The sequence below is a fragment of the Hoplias malabaricus genome, chromosome 5, assembly GCF_029633855.1.
Source record: "Hoplias malabaricus isolate fHopMal1 chromosome 5, fHopMal1.hap1, whole genome shotgun sequence".
Lineage (NCBI taxonomy): Eukaryota > Metazoa > Chordata > Actinopteri > Characiformes > Erythrinidae > Hoplias > Hoplias malabaricus.
Window position 1 is genome coordinate 37,184,606 of NC_089804.1, and position 24,116 is coordinate 37,208,721.

Sequence of the window (24,116 nt, forward strand, 5' to 3'; positions counted from 1 at the left end):
CAAAATGTTTTTAAAATAATGCTCTTCAGCACTGGGCAGTGGGGCGGTGTATGTACCAACCAACCAATGGTGCCCAAACCTTACTCTTATGGCTGCCATCAAATTTCCACAACAATATTCCAACATCTGAAGCTCTCTGAATAGGTGGTTACTGCAGTAAAACCTTTTTGGGAGAACTTTTAGCTTCAGAAGACATGTTGGTTGAAGCAACGGTTTTCAAAAGCAGCATAAATACAAACAAACAAACACAATTTTAAGTTTAAAACGCTTTTAATGACACGTTAAATCACACGTGATGAGTATGGCATCTCTGTCTGAAAAGGAACCGTGCTGTAAAATACCCAGAACTCACGTAGCTAAACTTAATATGTTATGTATCGATAACCCGGAATGAGGAATGCAAACCACTGGGTAATGTGATCTGGTGAAGGTTTCCCAAGCAGCACCCGGTGTGCCAGCTCCAGCCCCCTGAAGACCACCGCAGGGTCCTCAGCTGGTGTCCTGCACCCACAATCCGTTGTCCAGTTTGTTGGGGAGCTTTCCATTTCTGCAGATCTCAAGTCGGTTTTGTGGCATATCCTCAAAAATACCATCCGATTCTGGCTAGAAAGAGCTGACCCAAGATCAATAGAGGCATTTACAGCAATGTCATTCACTGGAAAATGAATGGGGAAAAGTCATAGCACTAACCACGCCATCTGTTTAAAGGGAAAGTCTTGCCCTTCAGTGAAAAGTACAAACCACAAGCGGGAAAATGCTCTTCGTTGCTATGGAGATATGCAAATGTAGTTTAGTCAGAAACATCACTGATGCAAGTCTCTTTGATGTTATTAGTAACTTCAAACACTGTCTTGAAACGTTATCGTGGCTTTGAGTTTCGGGTTTAGAGGTAGCTCTACGTTCAAAGTGATAGGCGCCTGGTTTTCAATGAGTGTCCATTGGAGGTCCCAAGATGGGCAAAGTGGACAGACTTTACCATAAGGTCTTTGGCATTCAGCAGTCCCCTTCAGTCTGACCCAGTCTGAGGCAGCCTCCCAGATTACATCAGACTATAACAACATTCGACGCACTTTCTCATAAGCTCCGAGGAAGATGAAGCCGCCCACACTGATGAAGGTCATCCTGGGGATGCTACCAGCAAACAGCCTGTGATAAGATGAAAGAGAAAGACAGAAAAAGAAAAGATAAAACGGAGTTCAGAGTTCGATTTACATCAGAGGGAGGGATTTTGTGAGATTAGGCCTATCCTGTGGGTTGAAGCACAAGACTATCTGTAAGAAATGGAAAGATCAAATCTGAAAGGTTACGTTGTAGGAAAAGAAAAGCTGCCGTACTTAAGTCTTCAGGGATAAGGCAAAAATTTCACCAGATTGAGCAATAGTTCAATGTTTCTAACACTGCTAGCTATATATAACTAAGTATATCAACATACCTCTTGAGCTTACTGATGTTTCTCAAGGAAATATATAATCACACTTCTGTTTTTGTCTTCATGTTTATGTATATAAAAGGAAGTATAAAAAGGAAGATTAACAAGTAGATTGTAGATTCAATAAAAGTAATATAAGCTTGTTTTTGAAAACATCCATCCCAAAAAATCCCACCCCTCGCGTTAGAACATGAACATGTACAAGCACTGCCAGACTACAGCTGGAGGAGTCCCAGAGAGAGGGAAAGAGCGGTACTTTCTTTGCCATTTTCATGCAGCTAGCTCCCTAGCTTTCAGCAATAAGTGTGTAGAGCTGTGTACAGGATTGTGCACATGTGCAAATGCGTACAAATCCAGACTGCAGAGAGAATGTGCATGTGGATAGGCTATGACATAGTAAGTAAATAAGCAGGTTCAAATTAAAGGATTGGATGAGTTGCTTAGTGTGCTACTTTTATTTGGATGTATTGATTGCTATCAGAATGTAAAGTGTATTGCAAACAAATACACTGCAGTCATAACAGATACACCGCATAACAAATACACTGCAATCATAATAAATACACTGCAGTCATAATAAATACACTGCATAACAAATACACTGCAGTCATAATACATACACTGCAGTCCTAACAAATACACTGCATTCATAATAAATACACTGCAGTCATAACAAATACACTGCATTCATAATAAATACACTGCATTCATAATAAATACACTGCAGTCATAATAAATACACTGCATAACAAATACACTGCAGTCCTAACAAATACACTGCAGTCATAATACATACACTGCATTCATAATAAATACACTGTATAAAAAATACACTGCATTCATAATAAATACACCGCAGTCATAACAAATACACTGCATTCATAATAAATACACTGCAGTCATAACAAATACACTGCAGTCATAATAAATACACTGCATAACAAATACACTGCAGTCCTAACAAATACAATGCATATCAAATACACTGCAGTCATAATACATACACTGCAGTCATAAATACACTGCAGTCATAACAAATACACTGCCATCATAATAAATACATTGCAGTCATATCAAATACACTGCAGTCATAATAAATACACCGCAGTCATAATAAATACACCGCAGTCATAATAAATACACTGCAGTCATAATAAATACACTGCAGTCATAACAAATACACTGCATAACAAATACACTGCAGTCCTAACAAATACACTGCATTCTTAATGAATACACTGCAGTCATAACAAATACACTGCATTCATAATAAATACACTACAGTCCTAAGAAATACACTGCAGTCATAACAAATACACTGCAGTCATAACAAATATATTGCAGTCATAACAAATACACTGCATATCAAATACACTGCAGTCATAAAAAATACACTGCAGTCATAACAAATACACTGCATATCAAATACACTGCAGTCATAACAAATACACTGCAGTCATAACAAATACACTGCAATCATAATAAATACACTGCAGTCATACATACACTGCAGTCATAACAAATACACTGCAATCATATTAAATACACTGCAGTCATATCAAATACACTGCAGTCATAATAAATGCACTGCAGTCATAATAAATACATTGCAGTCATAATAAATACACTGCAGTCCTAACAAATACACTGCATTCATAATAAATACACTGCAGTCCTAAGAAATACACTGCATTCATAATAAATACAGTACTGTCCTAAGAAATACACTGCAGTCATAACAAATACACTGCATTCATAATAAATACACTACAGTCCTAAGAAATACACTGCAGTCATAACAAATACACTGCATTCATAATAAATGCAGTCATAACAAATACACTGCATAACAAATACACTGCAGTCATAATAAATACACTGCAGTCATAACAAATACACTGCAGTCCTAACAAATACACTGCATTCATAATAAATACACTGCAGTCATAACAAATACACTGCATTCATAATAAATACACTACAGTCCTAAGAAATACACTGCGGTCATAATAAATACACTGCATTCATAATAAATGCAGTCATAACAAATACACTGCATTCATAACAAATACACTGCAGTCATAACAAATACACTGCAGTCATAACAAATATATTGCAGTCATAATAAATACACTGCATTCATAATGAATACACTGCAGTCATAACAAATACACTGCATAACAAATACACTGCAGGCATAACAAATACACTGCATTAATAATAAATACACTGCAGTCATAACAAATACACTGCAGTCATAACAAATATACTGCAATCATAATAAATACACTGCAGTCATAACAAATACACTGCAGTCATAACAAATATATTGCAGTCATAATAAATACACTGCATATCAAATACACTGCAGTCATAACAAATACACTGCAGTCATAATAAATACACTGCAATCATAACAAATACACTGCAGTCATAATACATACACTGCAGTCATAACAAATACACTGCAATCATAATAAATACACTGCAGTCATATCAAATACAGTGCAGTCATAATAAATACACTGCAGTCATAATAAATACATTGCAGTCATAATAAATACACTGCAGTCCTAAGAAATACACTGCATAACAAATACACTGCAGTCCTAACAAATACACTGCATTCATAATAAATACACTGCAGTCATAACAAATACACTACAGTCCTAAGAAATACACTGCAGTCATAACAAATACACTGCATTCACAATAAATACACTGCAGTCATAACAAATACACTGCAGTCCTAACAAATACACTGCAGTCATAACAAATACACTGCAGTCCTAACAAATACACTGCATAACAAATACACTGTAGTCCTAACAAATACACTGCATTTATAATAAATACACTGCAGTCATAACAAATACACTGCATTCATAATAAATACACTACTGTCCTAAGAAATACACTGCAGTCATAACGAATACACTGCATTCATAATAAATGCAGTCATAACAAATATACTGCATAACAAATACACTGCAGTCATAACAAATACACTGCAGTCCTAACAAATACACTGCAGTCATAATACACTGCAGTCATAAATACACTGCAGTCATAACTAATACACTGCAGTCATGCTACAATACTGGCAGCATAGGCTATGATGCTATTATAGCCAACAAGAAAAGCCAGTGTACCCTTTCTCACACATGCAAAATTAACATCCATTTAAGTCTATTTTAATTCTCTTAGAAAGAGCATGCTTTTACTGTGCATCATTAGTAGTTGTCTTTATGTGTGCAATATAAATAAAAATTACTAGATAAGAACAGGATTTTAATAAGTGTTATTTACGCTGATTTGTTAGATTATGTGTGTTAAAAGCACACAAGACTGAGGTCCAATGAGTACAAAAGCAAAATAAAGCAAGGACACAATGAGTCACCGTCATGAATGACCACGCTTACGAAATGCCAAAAGCCACTTATGCTTATAGTGCCCCCTCGTGGAGAGTTTCTAGACTGCTGAACATGAGTCATAGGAACATGAGTTGTAAGTCTGCAAGGTGTTTAATTAGAAGAAAAAAAAAGTAAAAATCCATTACTGAAAAGCAAACTGAGAGAAGCCAAACTAAAACAACTGTGAGAATCAGAATAAGTCTTCCTTTTTGTCTCTGATGTGATGGTGGTTTGGCTCCCTGCACGTCTAAAATAAAGCCTGCTCTTTAGCGAGCGCGGGTGATATTTGTGGGCGATATCTTTGCGCTGTTTGGCAGCTTTAAGGCTGATGGAGAAGGAATGTGTGTTGATGTTGGAGCTGGAAGATGCGCCGGGGGGGCTATGAAAGGCTCTTTTCCACGCAGCTGCTTTCGGTATTAGCACCAGCCCCCGGGGGCCTCTCCACATGACGGATGGCCAGATGACATTCACACACGTCCCTCAACCATCAGCAGCATGCACAAGCACACACACACACACACGCACACACAAAATCTCTTCACATATCCCACATCCACAACAAGCATACACTGGCTACATATACAAAGTATAACATATCTAATAACTCCTGCACTTTGTGATAACAGCAATATTCCACCTTGTAGATGCAAAGTCAGAGACAGTAGCTCATCAGTCTCAGTTTGTGTTGATCGTCCTCTTCGTTGGTCCTTTTTGGTTGCTGGACTATTCTCAGTCCAGCAGTGACACCGAGGTAAACTCCAGCAGCACTGCTGTGTCTGATCCACTCGTACCGGCACAACACACACTAACACACCACCACCTCGTCAGTGTCACTGCAGCTCTGAGAATGATCCACCGCCTGAATCACACCTGCTCTGTGGGGGTCCTGACCATTTGAAGAACACCCAAATACGGGCTATGGTTCATTTTCTTTCTATACACAGCCCTACACTTTAAATTTGATTAGATGAGGTATGTTTACACTCCTCACTGACGCTGTTTCACCTCTTTGTCTGTCCAAAGCATTTCAGCCATTCCTGTGTAATGTAGTCAGACATGGAGGCCATTTTGTGGCCCTGTGTCCGTCCAGAGTCCAGAGTTCTAAACACCTGTGGGGGGTGGGATAGTGTGTGTGTGTGGGGAGGGGGGTCAGGGGGAGGTTCTCTATTTAGAAATAAGGTCACAAGTGCTGTCCCCTCTAATACATCAATTTTGTCAACTGCAAAGCTGTACAAGGTGCCAAACATAGCAGAGGTTTCTGCAGAATGCAAACCATGCCCAGAACCCAGCGTTTTAGCATGCTTTTGCAAGGTCATGTGTTTTAGATACACTCTGTGCGCACGCGTGTGTGTGTTTGTGTAAAAACCATCAAACAAAAAACAGGGAATCAACCCAATGCTTCTAGTGTGTCAATAGTCATTAACAGTAATTTAATAGCAGAGAAAAGGTCTTGACATTAAGATGAATAGATTAAGACTATTTGTATTAGTAACTAATGTTAAGGTTAAGACTCAGATCAGGGGTAGAGTATGAATATGTGTCAAAACAAAACCACAAAACCTGTTATCTCCAGTTACATTTACAGTGGGTTAAAATTTCATGATGAAATATGGAGCACTCATATCCTCTGTGTGTGTGTGTGTGTGTGTGCGCATCATGTGGGTGAAGGGTTGCCATTTGAGTCAGATTGAGCTCTTCTGTTCCTGTGGAAACCTTTTGATTGCATGCCCTTGTTTGGTGGGTTGTTTGTGCACAGAGAATGGAAATGGAATGCAAATGCCTTTCAAGAAGAATAATGTACTTCTATGTAATTAATGCTTTAACTACAGCATTAATGCTGTAATTACTGTCACATCGTAATTACATGAAAATAGTGCAGTCACTTATGCTGCGCTTTTGGCAGTTGAGCCAACAAAAAGCCAGGTCGCATTAATGACAGGTCACATTCTGACCCTGTCCCACCGCGTCCCTGTGAAAGTTAAGGGACTATTGCTATTCCTGTAAAAAACAAAATGTCTGCCCTCTTGGTCACTAACCCCTCAGCACTATCTGGAGTGAGTCAGAGTCATAAGAAGGTGTTCTGAACTCTCTCACTTCCTGCACCTGGTCAACCACATGCTCATCATCATCCTCATCATCATCATCATCATCCTCCTTCTCTACACAACTGCACTGGCTGGTCATGAGTGGGGCGTCTCTCTCCAGGACCCCAACGCATGACTCTGCACTATATAAATAAGCCTGACGTCCCAGAGCCCAGGCCAAGCCTGGACCTGATCTGAGCCGTGACTCAACCGACACCAGCAGATTGTTCCCGAGAGAATATTATTGTGGGAAAGGCTGACTAAGAACTCCCTGCTACAAACAAAGCCAAAGATTGCATTCATTTATCCACATGTCAGTGTAGCCCTGTAATTCATTCTGACACCATAAAGAAGTCATTTACTCGGCGTATTTCAACTCCAGTTGCGCTGAATTTGAAGAAAGAAGGGATCAAAATCAAAAAAATCTCACAGGGAATAAAACAGCATGAATTACTGTCATAAAATTACAGTTATACATATGTTCCACAAGCTCACACAGTTCCCTGGGGTCCTCCCCTGTTTAAACGCCCGGTTTGGAACGACCAATCCCAGTGATTGTGCCTTTAAAAAAAGATTGAGCCACACACAGCTCACCCCAGCCCCAAGCAAGCAGCAGCAAAACATCACCATAAAATCCCTTCACAGTTCATCATCTTTGTTTTACACCCTTTAACCCCATCTTTTTGCGCTCTCACATAAGAGCAGTCCCAGAGATGTGGTTGGGGATACTACAATTTGAATTATTGTTCATTCATTCATTCATTGTCTGTAACCCTTATCCAGTTCAGGGTCGTGGTGGGTCCAGAGCCTACCTGGAATCATTGGGCGCAAGGCAGGGATACACCCTGGAGGGGGCGCCAGTCCTTCACAGGGCAACACAGACACACACACATTCACTCACACACTCACACCTACGGACACTTTTGAGTCACCAATCCACCTACCAACGTGTGTTTTTGGACCGTGGGAGGAAACCGGAGCACCCGGAGGAAACCCACGCAGACACAGGGAGAACACACCACACTCCTCACAGACAGTCACCCGGAGGAAACCCATGCAGACACAGGGAGAACACACCACACTCCTCACAGACAGTCACCCAGAGGAAACCCACGCAGACACAGGGAGAACACACCACACTCCTCACAGACAGTCACCCGGAGGAAACCCATGCAGACACAGGGAAAACACACCACACTCCTCACAGACAGTCACCCGGAGGAAACCCACGCAGACACAGGGAGAACACACCACACTCCTCACAGACGGTCACCTGGAGCGGGAATCGAATCCACAACCTCCAGGTCCCTGGATTTGTGTGACTGCAACACCTACCTGCTGCGCCACCGCGCCGCCCTCAAATTATTGTTATTATTATTAATAACAGTCGTACATCAGAAGGGGAGCACACTCAGAACGGCTCATTATTGTCCCATGTCATCTGAGTGGGTGGTCTTCACATGCACTGAACACGAGATATTTTTTTCCACTACTTTCTATTTACTGTCCTACTTTTTATGCTGTGTGTATCTGCCTAAATCAGAGAGATGAAAACGCTGTGGAAACTTGTGGTCAACTTAACTCAATAACTGTTATCAGGGGATTGTGTAATAAACTGTGACAGGTCAAGACTGTGACCACGAGACCCTGCAGTGCAGTGAAAACACACTGGCCTTGCCGTGACTGCAGAGGTCTACACTATAATAATGATTAAGAGATGATATAACATGCAGCTCTACCCAGAAACAGGTTCAGTGATTTAACTCACTAATGTAAATATGAGCCTGTATATGGCTTGTGGCCAGAGGGTGCATCCTGGGTAATTGTGGGGGATTGTGGGTAATTCTGGGAGACTGTAACAGTGGTCGCGAGGACAGCTCTTCAAAGCGTCCGCAGCGCCGCACCAGTTTTGATTGTACTTGTTTTGGTTCGTGTGGTCAGGAGCGCCACACGGGACACAGTGGGCGGAGCTAAACATATGGAAACACTTTCTGGCTTCACTAGACTGCAATTGGAGCCATTAACATAATTACAGCTTTTAAGTCGGGCAATTTGTACGAAGCACACAGCTGCGGCGCTGCTCTCTCTTTCTCGCTCTCTCCCTCTTTTCAAAGTTTTCCCAAAGAGCTTGTACATATCACCACTGAGAGAAACGTGCTCCACATTCCCTCATGTTGCCGAGCTTATTTCTGTACTGTCAACTTCACATACGCACGAGAAGAAAGGAAATGATCAAAATGAACGAGAGGAGAAAAGAAGCGACGGGTTGCGAGGAAAGATAAAAACAAGATAAAAAAAGGGGAAATAAAGAAAAGTGAGAAGAAAAGTAAAAATCAGAAGAGAACAGAACAAAAGGGGGTTTATAATATAAAGAGAAGTGGAAATTAGGAAATAGATCAAAGAAATATACAAAAACAGCTAGAGAAGGAAAGAAAAGATGAAAGAAAGAAGGAAATCAAAGGAAGGGCAGAGGTCAGTGTTTTGAAGTTAGGGTCCGTGGCTGAGAGGGACGTCATGAAGGACATTTTCACATCAGCTCACTGTCCCCATCCTCTTTTCTGAGAACATACAAGTACATGAGTGAATAAATAAGAAGATTGAATGAATGGGTGTGTACAGGCACTCACTGTTCTGTTAATGAACTCAAGGCCTTTTGAGACTCATACTCACCCAAAAACACCTTTACATTTCCACAACTCGTACAGAACCAGAGGGATGTTCCCACTCGCAGTGGACGTTCCAGCCTGAGAGAGAGAGAGAGAGAGAGAGACTCTGAATTTAAGAAGTCTTGCATTAAGACAGATGAGGAAGTCCAGTTAGAGAGTAGACAGGAGTGTCACTGAGGAGCCAAAGCCTACACCTTTGTTTCCTGTTTTCCAGCACACACCTCTTCCCGTCAGTGAGTACTCCAGATTCTGCCCAGTTTCTACATCACTTTCTAAATTTGTTTGTGACCTACACCATGTGAAAGCCTTTGTATAAAAAGGTCAGCCTTGTCTTCCACCGAGTTGTTACTTCCACGGTAGCTGGTGTCCAGAGCCTCTCAGGTGGATTTCATCAACTCTGAGGCTTCAAAACACTTGTGGAACCTACGCCAGCTCGAATTCATGCAAAATACAATGAGAAAATGAGAATGTTTTGAGTTATATTAAATTATACAGAAGTGGCCCCTGTCAACCGTGGACAGGGTAATTCAGGCAGCAAGTCTGTTGTTGAAGTTGATGTTGGAAGCAGGAGAAATGGCAATGTACAAATCGAAGCCACTTTGACAAGAGGCACATTGTGATGGTTGTAATATTTTGTTCACAGCACCTACAAAACAGCTGGGATGTTCCCAGTGTGCAGTGGCTAATACCTGCCAAAACTGGTCCAAGCAAAGATCATTGGTGAATTGAGAAGGCTATACTATCTGGTCTGATTCTACAGAATAACTGCTGCGGGCACAAGCTGCTGAAAGGGTTAATGCTGGCTCTGACAGAATACTGTCAGACAGAACTTGCTGAGTATGAGGATGTTAGCCCATGCTGTTCCCGTTGTGCACTGGCACATCAGTGAGAATGTTGGTGGTTTTAATCTTCTGGCTGATAGCTGTATGCTAGTGATAACACAACAAATTCACTGTTAGCATTTCATTTTTGAGAGTGTAGGTAAATATTTAATGATTTATTTATCATACACACACACAGCTGGTGGTATCAGCTAACTGAGAAATGGCCAGTCTCAGAAAAGTATTGAAATTACTGCAGGTGTTCCTCAGGGCTCAGTTTTAGGACCCAAATCGATCTCTTCTGAAGAGCTGAAGCAGGTGTGTGAGGACAGGGACAGACTAAAAATGGACTTGACTCTGGGTTAAGGTGTCTTGTTTGTGTGTGTGTGTGTGTGTGTGTGTTGGCCTCAGGTTTCTGTACACTAAGTCCACAGATGGAAGGAAAAGTTCAGCATATACAGTCTCAATCTTTTGACATCAACCATGCATATACACAGCTCAGTCTGCTTTCAGTCTCAACAGAATGGACCAGAGTTAAATGGATGTTGTGCGTCACTAGAGTCCCTGGCTGACCCTACGTCTCTCTCTCTCTCACTCCTCCTCTCTCACTATCTCTCTCTCTCTCTCTCAGCATCTGCTCGTGGTTTGTCTACATTAGAGACTTTTGTTTGTTCACCTTACTCTCCATCTGCGAGGCTTCAGCAGACAGCCGCCTTAAACAACAGTTTGAGGCTATACTCTATACTCTCAGCCAGCAAAACTCTGGCACTGTACCTTAAGCATGGACTAAAGTACAGCCAAATAATTCTCTGTCAACTTAGAACGCATTAGTATCCAATCCAATATGACCGTAATTGCAGGTTTTATTGAAAATAGCAGTGGGCTTAAAACTGAGCCCTGGAGAACACCTGCAGTCATTTTAATGCAGGGCTAACGTGAGAACATTTCAGTACTTTGACACTATCCCACTACACTCAGTTTACACCATTCTGTATGTTTATTTTTATATTCCTGTTTAAAAAAAACATTTTATCTTTTAGATATATATTAGAAACCACTCCTTTGTAAATTATTAGTATTATTTTATTTTTATTATCATTCAGGAATAATACCTTACCTTAGCCAGCATTATTCTGGTTTTTGCCACGTCCAGAGGAGTTGTGACGAATGCTGCAACTGCACCTGGAGAGAAAAATAGATTTGCAGACTCTCAGATATATAAATAATATATTTTCAAACATACAATCTGCCAGAGTTTTGCAAAAGCTCCTCCCACTTTGAACAAACACTTATATAAGGGGGCTTTCCTAAACTTTAAAGTAAAAGAAACACCCACTAGACACTAGTGTGGTTGGCTGTAGAAAGTGAAGATCATTTTTTTTTACAACTCTCTCTCTCTCTCTCTCTCTCTCTCTCTCTCTCTCTCTCTCTCTCTCTCTCTCTCTCTCTCTCTCTCTCTCTCTCTCTCTGTGTCTGTGGCTCTAGACCCGGTCATTATCACAGTCATGGCACGCTGACTGGTGCTTATGGCCGTCATCGATACAACACATCACACTCCACTTTAAATCCTGATGCTCTCAACATCAACATCGTGAGTGACAATAACAAACATCGCCCACCTAAAGAAATAAACACAAACTGAACATCTGCGCTGTGTCCAGACGCTTCACCAGGACCAAGATTACTCTCCTTCTGCTGGTAGAGGCCAATAGAAAAGATTTAGCAAGTATTCACTCACTTTCCTGCGCGCGCGCACACACACACACACACACACACACACACACACACAGCTCCAGGTGGAGTGGCCTGTTGCCAAGTTCTTCTCCTCTGGGTGCAATGTCCATTTCCCTTCAATTCTCTCTCTCTCTCTCTCTCTCTCTCTCTCTCTCTCTCTCTCTCTCTCTCTCTCTCCCTCTCTCTCTCTCTCTCTCTCTCTCGCTGTTAATTTTATAGACACTCGCTCGTCCACAACCTCCTCTGAAATAAAAGACATTAACGGAGAGTATGTTGCTCTTTACTGCAGTTATAGCCTCTACTTTACTGGGAGAGACACACTGCTGTGAGGATTTGGTGGCATTCAGGTACAGAAAAATGTGTGGACACACACACCCCTGTGGACAATTTCACATACTCACCCATTCACTCTAATCCAGCTACCAACACGTGTGTTTGTGCCGTGGGACGAGCCCCCTTCATATAACATGCTGTAAATGACTGCATCCACCTCCACAGCGCCATAACGCTTTATTTGAAGATCTGAGCTCTTTCTGGACTTCCTTTAGCTCGAAACACACACGACAACATCATGGTTCACCATTAAGAACCAACTCTTCCTTGATTTCAGCTTGGAACACTGTATTTCTGTAGGTGAACTAGTGTATATTGGAGGAAATGCACCCAACGTTTTCACATTAGATTCGGGAATGGGAGCTGTTCTGGATTCTCATTGGTGGAAAAGCTAGAAGAGTAACAGTAAGGAGAGGATCGAACCCAGGACCATGGAGCTCTGTTGAACTGACACCTATGGCACCACCAGGCCCCTCCACAGACACACACGGAAATAATAATTGATTTTAACAAATTATTATTGATTTTAACATTTGCTCGAATGATTGAATTACTACCATGACATCAGTGAACTTTAATCTCTCTCTCTCTGTCTCTCTCTCTCCCTCTCTGTCTCTCTCTCTCCCTCTCTGTCTCTCTCTCTCCCTCTCTGTCTCTCTCTCTCCCTCTGTCTCTCTCTCTCTCTCTCTCTCGTCGGCGTGTGGCAGCTGATCCGACCTGTGAGGAATTTGCGAGGAATGAAGATGGGTGAAGTTTATTCATGACCTTGGCTTGGCCGCCTCTCACTCTCTCTCTCTCTCTCTCTCTGAGATGAGGCTAATCCCACACACCTGCAACAGCTCCACACACTGCAGCCTGCCAAGAGTCCAGCCGCTCCCCCTGCTTCCTCCACCACGCAGTCTACAGAGAGAGAGAGAGACAGAGAGAGAGAGAGAGAGAGAGACAGACAGACAGACAGAGAGAGAGAGGAGCGAGAGAGAAAAGAGAATTGGGAAAATTGGGGATTACCATAGTTAACAGACATTAAAATAAAAAAAAAAAAGTAGAAAAAATAAAAATAAAAAGCCCAAAGCCCTTGGGCTCGGCCAAAGGATGGGAACCAGACAGAACGTCCATTTTTACGTCCACAGAGCGCTGATGTCATCTGTTCATTTTCCCATGACAGACAGATGAGAGAGAGAGAGACAGAGAGAGATATCTCCGGAGAGACTTGGGAGTGACTAGCTCAGACCAGGTGTGTGTTTATATTGGGTGTGCATTTGTGTTCATTTTGTTTGTGTTTGTGCAGATTTGTGTGGTGTGTGTGCGTGTGTTTTCTTTGCTTCTTTTGGCTGCAGCTCAGTTGAACAGGTTTGACTGGGTCTCTAATAATGACACAATCTGTTCTCATTACAGAACCCACTGGTTCTCTGGGTTTAGGTGGAACTGGAGCTCATTAATAACTCACTGCTCAGTGTTTACATTGCTGTACTCTGCTGGTATGTACGAGGGCAGTGCTTAGCTAACATAAAAGAATTGACTGTTAAACTAATTTCACACCTGACGCTGTAAACATGCTGCAACATGCCTCACGCGGTACGTTGCTATATCACATTTAGCCTTTCACACTGGGTGCATATGTCACGTGACACCACGGCGATACGTCACACGTGAATCTCAAAAATAGGCCTTGGGTATTGGGTTCTCCTCCTAGTGTGTTGAGAATTGTGTTCTTTCATTAACGTAGCCTTTGTGAATTTCCACTCTGTAAGTGTTACCTTACACTGCTATATCACTGGAGTGCATTAGCACTGTTAGCATGTTAGCATGTGCTGTAGCCTGCAGGGGCCCTGGCTGATTGCTCCGAGTGGAAAGCAATTGCAGAACAGCATGAAATCATTATAAATATTTTCTTACAGGCTATGACCCCCCTGTGAGTCCTTTTCTCTACACAGGAGAACACACACAACCTCTTTCTCACTCTCTCGCTCCACACACACACACACACACACAGTCTGTGCAGCAGTCTACATCATGTGTGTTTCATTAGCCTTCAGATTAGAGTGAAGATTTTGTTTTCCACATCAAAGTCTCTTCCCTGTTGGAAAGCATTCTCTCTCTCTCTCTCTCTCTCTCTCTCTCTCTCTACCCCCTTCTCTATCTCTCACCTATCCTTTTCTCTACTCTCTCTCTCCCTCTCTTTCTATCCCCTTCTCTATCTCTCACCTATCTTTCTCTCTCTCTCTCTCTCACACCGATCTTTCTCTCTCTCTCTCACACCGATCTTTCTCTCGCTCTCTCTCTCTTAATATTACAGAGGAGCTCAGTAGGTCCACCCTCAATGGCTGACCTCGGCCATTACACCTGCACAGTAATGACCTCTGACCTGTGCATGCTGGAGTAATAAGGTATTTCCTCAGCATCAATGAGCTCGTCTTAGAGCTGAATGGCTCTTTAATGCCACGGCATGGACCCACACTTCTTTAAGGGCTCAGAAGGCCTCCCTGTGAACTTCAGAAGTGAACAGAACTTAACCAGCCGTGTAGTTGAACGCAGCCAAAAAAGAGTAAAGAACACAAAAGGCGCTCTGAAATCACAGAGAACCTTTATAAAACTGTGTCATCTCGTCATCTATGGCTTATAAAGCCTGGCGAGAGAGAGAGAGAACAGTACTAAGCCTCTGATATTCCACTGGCTGTGCACAGATGGCCGAGAGAGAACAAGAGAAGGAGAGAATGAGGGAATGAGGGAATGTCTTTGAAGGCGTGTCAAAGAGAAGCCAATGAATGACACTTCTTATTCCACTCGAGGGGGCGAGCACTTAACGCTTGACACTCACACACAGCTGCGAACGGCCTCGTCCTCCAATGCATTCTCTCCTTTCTTCTCTCGCTCTTTCCCACTAATCATTTTATACATTCCACGGCCGTCACATCACATCGCATCCATCCTTTTTTAACACCACTCGACTCCAGCTGTCCATAACGCACTGTGAACAGGTCGTGACGAATGGAGAGCTCCAAAGTGACGTGGGATTAAACTTTTACATGAAGTCTCTCTAATAATCCGTGTGCTTCCATGTGATTATCAGAGAAGAAGTATTTAAGAGCAGCTATTACATGAGGTAAAGCTGAAGTTGTTAAAGTAACAATAAGTAAGATAAATAAATACTTTTTTTTTGGATCCTGGGCTCCCCCTACTGTTGCAGAGTGTAATTAACATTAAAGGAACAGTCCTGAAATCAAGGGGCAGCGGGAGAGAGTGGGAGCTGGGGTTTCCTACCCTCCTCGCAACGTTCCATAGTGCAGTTTCTGCAGTGCTGAACACTGAGTAACAACGACAGAGTCTCTATTGTCATTATCACAGGTCAGTGGAGCATCACAATGATTTTGAAGTTGTTCTATTAAGGCAAAATATTACCTACTGTTGCTTTAAATGTATATGTACATGAGCCCTAGCACTTTAATTCACCTGCAATAACCACCCAGTAATTACAAAATTTTAAATATCCATCTGCAACTGCAATCCATATGTCACAGTGAGTACTGTACTGACCCTCCCACCTTCAGAGCGCATCATCAGAAGGGAGGTTTCCTTGTCTCTAAACTACGAACGCAAAAGATGGTTGCATCCTTTATTTCCCTTCCTTGTGATTAACTGAGTATCTGTTCTTTAACTCTCCCTCTCTCTCCTCTTTCTTTTCTCCATCTCCTCCATCACTGGACCTAAAGCGCTAATGGAATGTTCTGCTTTGGCCTCAGAGACGTGATGTCATCCTGGCTTTTCTAAAGAGAAACGGCTTCACTGTGGCCCAGGCGAGAGAGAGAGAGAGAGAGAGAGAGAGAGAGAGAGAGAGAGAGAGAGAGAGTTTAATCACTGCTGGGGCCGCTGTCACCCTCATGGCCCGGACACCATCCTCTGATTCACTGTGGAGTGCACTAATATCCGGACAGCTGTAAATGTGCCCTGTTATAAACAGCCCATTATTTTTTATTTATTTATTTATTTATTTTTAATTACACCTCCATTACAGAACAATTACACTGGGGAGTGGAGGGGGCTGGAGGACAGGGAAGGAAATATTGTAGAAAGACCAAAAGGATGAAAGATCAATGGAAACAAAGAGAGAGACCAAAAGAAAAAGACACGTACCTTTAAATATTCCCAGAGCGGAAACTGCACCAGAGAAAATGGGATCTGAAACAGAAGCAACATTCAGTCTGTTAGACGATCCATATAGCTGTAAAACCACAGTCTCGAATCTGATTCATGACTCAGACTCGCATCTCTGAGGCTTGAAGATGCACTTCAATGATTCAAGATTCAACTCAGTGATTCAAGACTCAAAATTTCGAAAGAGACTCACAGCTCTTGAGTCTGGAGACTTTTCAAATACTTCAAAGACTCAACACCTGACTCATGAGAGAATCAAACGACTCATGAACCGACTCAAAATTAAAACTACCACTCCAACTTGAACCACAGACACAGGAGTCTTTTCTCAGACTCCAGCCACAGGGAGGTAACATTTGAATCAGACCCCTTCCGCCAAGACCCAGGACTCGACTCAGACGTAAACCACAGTGAGTTGAGATCTGAATATCTTCACATCTCTGGGTTCATGTTTCACGCTTGCTGTTGTGCACAAGTAGTAAACAAGACCCAAAAACGTGTGTGTGTGTGTCACCTGTTTATAATGAGTGTGAGGAACTGAAAATTTCTCCAGGCCAAACCTGATTTATGAGTCCACCTGACATCTCTGGCAGACATTAACACACGCATGCACGCACACACACACACACACAGATTTATACACGCTAGTATTAACAGTAATAGGGAGAGGTTTTGGAAAAAGAATAGATAAAGTGAGTGTGTGAGTGTGTGTGTGTGTGTGTGTGTGTTATGAAGCAGCTGTTAGCTGGGCAGATGGAGAGCAAGTTTACGATGTGCTGTGTCCAGTGGATGATGGAGTATTTACCATGTGTAGTCAGACTGTTCAGTATCAGCATCACCATTATAATAAACTGTAACTAAACTGATGAACAGATGACATTTCATCAAGAGACAGACAGAGAGAGAGAGAGAGAGAGAGAGAGAGAGAGAGAGATACAGAGAGTGTGAGAGAGAAAGAGAGAGAGAGAGCGACAGAAATACTGAAATATAAAGAAACAAATTGAGGAAAAAAGAAAGAAAGAAATTAAAAATATAGCAGAGTGATGGGAAGAGGATAAAGGAGCAAGTGAGATAGACAGAGAGAAGGAATATGTGTCTGTGTGTGTGTGTGTGTGTGTGTGTGTGTGTGTGTGTGTGATTGTGTGTGAGTTGACAGTGACGTTGTTATTGAGTGTGACTGTCAGGTACTTTATCATGTAGAGATAAGAATGGCCCTGGGGTTTGTGTGTGTATGTATTTGTGTGTGTGTGTGTTACAGAAGGCTTCCTGATGAGTGTATTAGTATTCCGCAGGTTCTCATTCCATCGCATGCCCTTAACCGCTTGTGCTGCAGCTGGACAAATACACGTCAGAATACATTTAAAGTCAAAGTGACTGCGGGGGACAGTTCCACTGCAGTTTAACAAACAACTTTAATAGAGCAGAGCACAGCGTCCGCATACTAACGAAGGTAATGGAAGAGATAAGGATAATCCAATTCACTTCTCCTTTGTATGTCGTACGCGTCCCACTACGGCCAACAACTGGCAGCGGAGATTCAGAATTAAACAAACAAGATCTACAAGCTAACATAATGGAAGTTCAAAATAAAAGTAAACTTGCAATGCTAAGGCTATCTAAAGGGTTAAACATTGCTGGATTATGTTTGTAGATTTTCTACTGTTAAGAATTTCCAATTAATTATATTCCAATGCTGCGGCCTTAAAGTGCTTAAATCCATGCTGCGTGAAACATATGTGCCCTTGCGATGTTGTCAGAATATCAATTACCTCTGTGATGTCATAATGATATCAATCAAATGTCATTGTGATGTCATCACGATATCAGTTACACAAATGTGCTGTCTGCAGGATATCAGTTACACACCATTGTGATGTCTGCAGGATATCAGTTACACACCATTGTGATGTCACTGGAGTATCAGTTACACACAGCTGTTATGTCATAAGTGCCATTTCCACCCCTGCCTACGAGACACTGGGATGTCATTAGTGCTTAATTGTCTTATCCCTTTTTGTCAGACCCACTTCACCCAGTCGCCATTTCTGTCGCTTCTTCTCCAGCTCTTTGTAAACAAGCGGGATGTTTCATGTGTGTTCGTTCAATGCATTTAAACAACTAAACACTTGAACAGGAAACCCATGAACATCTCAGCAGTGTTTATTCTTATTGTTTATCGTGTTTAAACACAACAGGGGTCAGCTCAGACCGCTCCAAACTTCAGAATAAGACTCAAACCACACAGACATGATTCTCCACTCAGAACTGAAGCACCTCCAACTTCAGACTACACTAGAAACCAGTGGAGGAAAAAAGAGAGGCAGAACAATGTGAGAACCCTGCACTTCGAGAGAGAGAGAGAGAAAGAGCAACAGGAAGCAGGTGTGTGTCAGCTGGCTAAACCATCAGCTGAGACCCACAATGACTGAGCAGAACACTGAGCTCTGTGTGTGTGTGTGTGTGTGTGTGTGTGTGTGTAAATCATTTAATGATAGAAAGAAAAAGGAATTCAGAGATAAAGAAAACAAAATGAATTGATCCCAGAATAGCATTATTTAAACATACACCTGCATCTAAACATACACTAAACATACAGACTTATCTGTGTGTGTGTGTGTGTGTGTGTGTGTGTACACCGAGAGAAAGTGCCGGACAGGAAACCCACAGGATGAAGCCTAATCCCCATTTTATTAGCCGCTAAAGAGCCTCTCTTCCAGCTGTCCACTGGGCTCTGGAGCTGATGTGATTTCACTGTGGAACTGGTGCAATACTGCGGCTGATTATTAACCCCTTGTTGCCATCCAAAAACAAAGGCAGGGTGTAATGAACCAGTTCTGAAATTTCATCTTGGTAACTGCATTCCTGAGCTTTATATCCTGAAAAGATTCTGGGGTCAACTGATTAAATCTTAGCCATTGGACAATAGTGGCATTAAAACAGAGTGGGGAGGGTATTGTGCAGAGATGGAAAACTAGATCCAGGGAGAAGAGTGCAGATGTGAACCCATGAAGATGTTAATGCACAACACAAACTAATTAACTGCATAACTATGCACTTTGCAACTTTACAAAGGGTATAACAATAATAATGCGTTTAAAGGGTTAGAGGTCAAAGTTTATCTATTGTACATGTATGTATTTCTCCTACATAGACAGACAGACACACACACACACACACACACACAGAGAAAAAAAGGTAAACACACTAAAGCAATGTAAGTTCATGTTTCAAAAATCTCTCAATGACAGCTGTCTCAAATAAGATGAAGTACTGAGTTAATTAAGAAGAACCTAAATTAAAAAAATCAGAGAGAGAGAGAGAGAGAGATTGAGACAGAGAGAGAGCAGTCACTTTGTTATGCAAAGTGACTGGTCTTGACCAATCAAGGCACACTGATAAACCAGTTTGTGTCATGTGTGATTTATGAGCCTCTTCACACAGGTGCAGGGTGTGTGTGTGTGTGTGTGTGTGTGTGTGTGTGAGAGACAGCAAATAAATATTTCTGAAATGTATGTGCATGAGAAAAATGTGTGCGCTGTGTGCTGGCCTGAATATTCAGTTACTGAATCATTTCCCACAGATACTGAATCATTTACATTATATACTACATCAATTATTATAGATACAGAATTATTCATTGTAGCCTCTAGATTTGGAGTACATACTCTATATAATAGTTATTTATTTAGGTTTATTGGCTCAAATTATATTTTTATAAAATCCTTTAGTTTTGTAAACAGAAAGGTTTGTTATAGCATTTAAACAAGAGTAAAGTTACAGTAGGTAGCAGCAAGTCAGTGGAGGTCATTTACATAGATTCTTCATTCTTAAAGGCACAGTAACCAAAGCAATCTGCTTAACATAAGGCACAAAACAAGGTTGGAAAATGGTCATTGTTTTAGTACACAATCTTGTATAAATACATTAGTGGATAGTAATTATGATGATAGTGTCACAGTCACATAGCCAGGAGCCTCTGAGCTCCAGTGACTGTCTGTGAGGAGTGTGGTGTGTTCTCCCTGTGTCTGCGTTGGTTTCCTCCGGGTGACTGTCTGTGAGGAGTGTGGTGTGTTCTCTCTGTGTCTTCGTGGGTTTCCTCCGGGTGACTGTCTGTGAGGAGTGTGGTGTGTTCTCCCTGTGTCTGTGTGGGTTTCCTCCGGGTGCTCCGGTTTCCTCCCACAGTCCAAAAACACACGTTGGTAGGTGGATTGGTGACTCAAAATTGTCCGTAGGTGCGAGTGTGTGAGTGTGTGTCGCTCTGTGAAAGACAGGTGCCCCCTCCAGGGTGTGTTTCTGCCTTGCGCCCAGTGATTCCGGGTAGGCTCCGGACCCACCGGAACTGGGTAAGCGCTTACAGATAATGAATGAATGAATGAATGATGATCATGATGTCATCCGTTATATGGGACCTTACATAAATTCACATGTATAGGTCTAATTTAGGTCTCATCCTCCTGCAGTAACATAGTATTAGATTAATAGCTATAAATGCAATATAACTGTTGTCAGGAATCAGGAACAGCATCTATACTTCACTCACCGCACTACATCAGCTTCTTTATTCTTCACAGTGATGTACTTACGACGCGCCTCTCGTCCCTGTGTGTGTACAGGATGAAGAGGCAGATTTTTAACAGCGCTAAAAGAATAGATTACAGCATCGATCTAGCACCCACTGCTCAAAAGCTCTGCTGGGAGCCTGAGTAAGAACAGAAGAACATAAACAAGAGATAGAATCAATAAAAAGAGAGAGAAGGAGTCAGAGTTCAGGCCTCAAGAGATCACCAGCAAGTGGAGAGTGAGGACGCAGAGGAAAGAGTTTCATTTTTTACTGGTTTGCTACTAATGTTCATATTATCACGATTTTACCTATGTAATATATGTATTGTCATTATTATTAATGTTGTTGTTGGGTGTTGTTATTATTCCTCTAAGTAAAGATGGGCCTTTCAGTGATGACTGTAATAAAGGAGGCATTACCTAGGATTTTACGGATCAAAATATCCAGATTTTTTTTAAAAAGAGATTGTTTTATTTGCCTGTAAATATCAACCAAGTAGTCCAGGACAGGTCATGGACGGTCATGATACTAGAGTTGGGTAGCAACAGGGAGAGACACCCACCCTAGAGTGGCCCGAGAGAGAGAGAGAAAGAGAGAGAAAAAGAGAGAGAGAGAGAGAGAGAGAGAGAGAGAGAGAGAGAGAGAGATACTGTGTAGTGTTACAATCTCTTGACGTCCATTTTCCTGGCTGAGGTGTGAAAAAGTCGATGCTCTCTAACAGAACACACACACACACACACACGTCTGTCCAATAACCCATACACATCATTTCCCAGCAAGCACTCAGAGCCAAACCTGTCAGAGAAGATAAATCTGACTTTACTGACATTCTCGATATAAACCTGACCAGACAGGGTGGAGAGAGAAAGAGAGAGAGAGAGAAAGAGAGAGTGAGAAAGAGAGAGAGAAGCAAAGAAAACAGTGGTTTACCTGTGAACACACTTACTGACTAATTCCACCTGACAGTCACCATACAGCGCTCTCTCTCTCTCTCTTTCTTACACACTCTCTCTCTCACACACACACACACTCTCTCGCTCTCTCTCTCTCTCTCATCAAGTGTGTTTAAACAAGCCAAACTTGGCTCTGAGTTCCGGAATGCTTCCATCAGCCAATCACAGCACACCATCACTCTGTTCCCATCAGCCCACGTTGGGGCAAAAATACTCCAAACAGATTAAGACTTGCTGAGAGAGAGAGAGAGGGAGAGAGAGAGAGAGTGTAAGAGAGAGAGAGAGTGTGTGTGTGTGTGTAAGAGAGACAGAGAGAGAGTGAGAGTGAGAGAGAGTGTTTGAGAGAGCGAAAGAGGGAACAGAATTGTGTGTGTGTGTGTGTGTGTGTGTGTGTGTGTGTATGTGTGAGATGTGGGGGTCTGTTTGGAATCAGTACATTGGCAAACATTCAAGATTGCAATTCCATCCGCATGAGCAAAACGTTTCCCAGAACCATCCCATAATATTTACAGTGTGTGGGGGTTTTCTGGCCGGGGCAGAGACCTGCTGCTGTTCCAGAGGCTAAGGGTCCAGCGCTACAAGCACAGTCACCACACCCCTTTCAACGAGCTACTGAACCCAACACACACTACACTGTTAACACGAGTTAAACACACTCTCTCTCTCTCTGGACTTTGTCTGTGTCTTTAACCCCAGCCTCCGAAGCTCCGCCCACAGTGTTACACAGTTGCCCAGTTTATGCTAATGGTAAACCCAGACTGTCCTGGATTAAAACTCACAAAACCTGTCAAATCCTTAGAAGCATTTAAACCACTTTGTTTCAAGAGGCTCTGTTTTTGTTGTAGCACAGTTCTGCAGATCAGAAACAATAGTCTGTGTTCTGTTTTACTGTACGACGGCCCCTTTCTGTCAAAGCGGTCGGATCTTGTCCAATCCAAAGCTAGTCCTTTAGCTACAAGTCTTGGTTTGTGAGGCTTGTCTCACCCTGAAAGTGGCCTGTTCAGAAAGGGTGCAGTCGAATGAGGCAATCTCACATCGAAAATGTGAGGTAATGAGGGAATCTTTGAGTACGGCAATTTATAAAGCCGTCTCTGACCTATGATGCCCTTGGGTAGAACCAATTAGCGCTGACAGCCACGAGATGGATAACAGTCTGGAGAGAAGTGGAGAAGACAGGATTCAGGCTACTTTCGCATCATAAATTTTACTTCACAGATTTTCTTTGTTCCCATTCGTTTGGCCATGATGGCATTCTTTTATCGCAAAACTAGGAACTAGCAAATATTAGCTTATAGTTAAAAAATTGTTCTGTTTACACAGCTTACAGCATCAGACATGCTCCACTTCAGATCTGTGGACATCCATTAGATTCAGGCAGCTGCAGGCTGTTCTAGGCTTTCGTTGAGCACCTGTGGTTTGCATGTAGAGTTAATTCCCCCTGTGTGTATTTCTAATAGTCTGCACACACTGCAGACTCCAAACTCTAATTAGGGAGTATTTGGAGCTCATAATCCTATAAAAACAGGCGTTATCAGCTGGACGTCAGCTGGGTGCATGAGGATCTTCCCGAAAATTTTTCCAGCCGTGGGCCTCTCTTTGGAGAGGTTTAGAAAAAACGTTTAGTTTGGAAAAGCTTAATCAGTCTGAAACTGAATTAAGTCATTTGTTCCTTAATCCAAATTCTCTGGAGTCGTCATCGAAAACTCCACTGAAATGTTTAAGGCAAATGAACAAGAATCACATACTACAAAAGCTAAGTAAATAAATAAATAAGCAAAAGACAGATGTTTTAGGAACATTCTCAAAAGGTACGAATATTTTTATTTGCAAATGCAATGTTGAGCTAGGATCGTTAATAGGATTTAATCATTTATTTATTTATCTTCTGCAACTGGATTCATCCTTATCAGGGCTGTGATGAGTCCAGAGCCAAGGTCAGGGAGAACACACCAAACACCAAAGTACCTCAT

At 42.1% G+C, this 24,116-nt stretch overlaps 1 protein-coding gene across 1 annotated transcript in view; it reads right to left on the reverse strand.

The window, feature by feature from the left end:
- Positions 1-251: 251 nt before the first annotated feature.
- Positions 252-24,116, reverse strand: part of slc25a26 (solute carrier family 25 member 26) — a 46,132-nt gene continuing 22,267 nt past the window's right edge. Inside the window, exons 6-10 of the mRNA XM_066672009.1 lie at positions 16,612-16,656; positions 13,311-13,380; positions 11,531-11,595; positions 9,597-9,670; positions 252-1,146 (exon numbers count right to left, since the gene is read on the reverse strand). Coding sequence (XP_066528106.1) covers positions 1,050-1,146; positions 9,597-9,670; positions 11,531-11,595; positions 13,311-13,380; positions 16,612-16,656 — 351 coding nt within the window. The 3' untranslated portion in view covers positions 252-1,049. The remainder of the gene's footprint in view (positions 1,147-9,596; positions 9,671-11,530; positions 11,596-13,310; positions 13,381-16,611; positions 16,657-24,116) is intronic.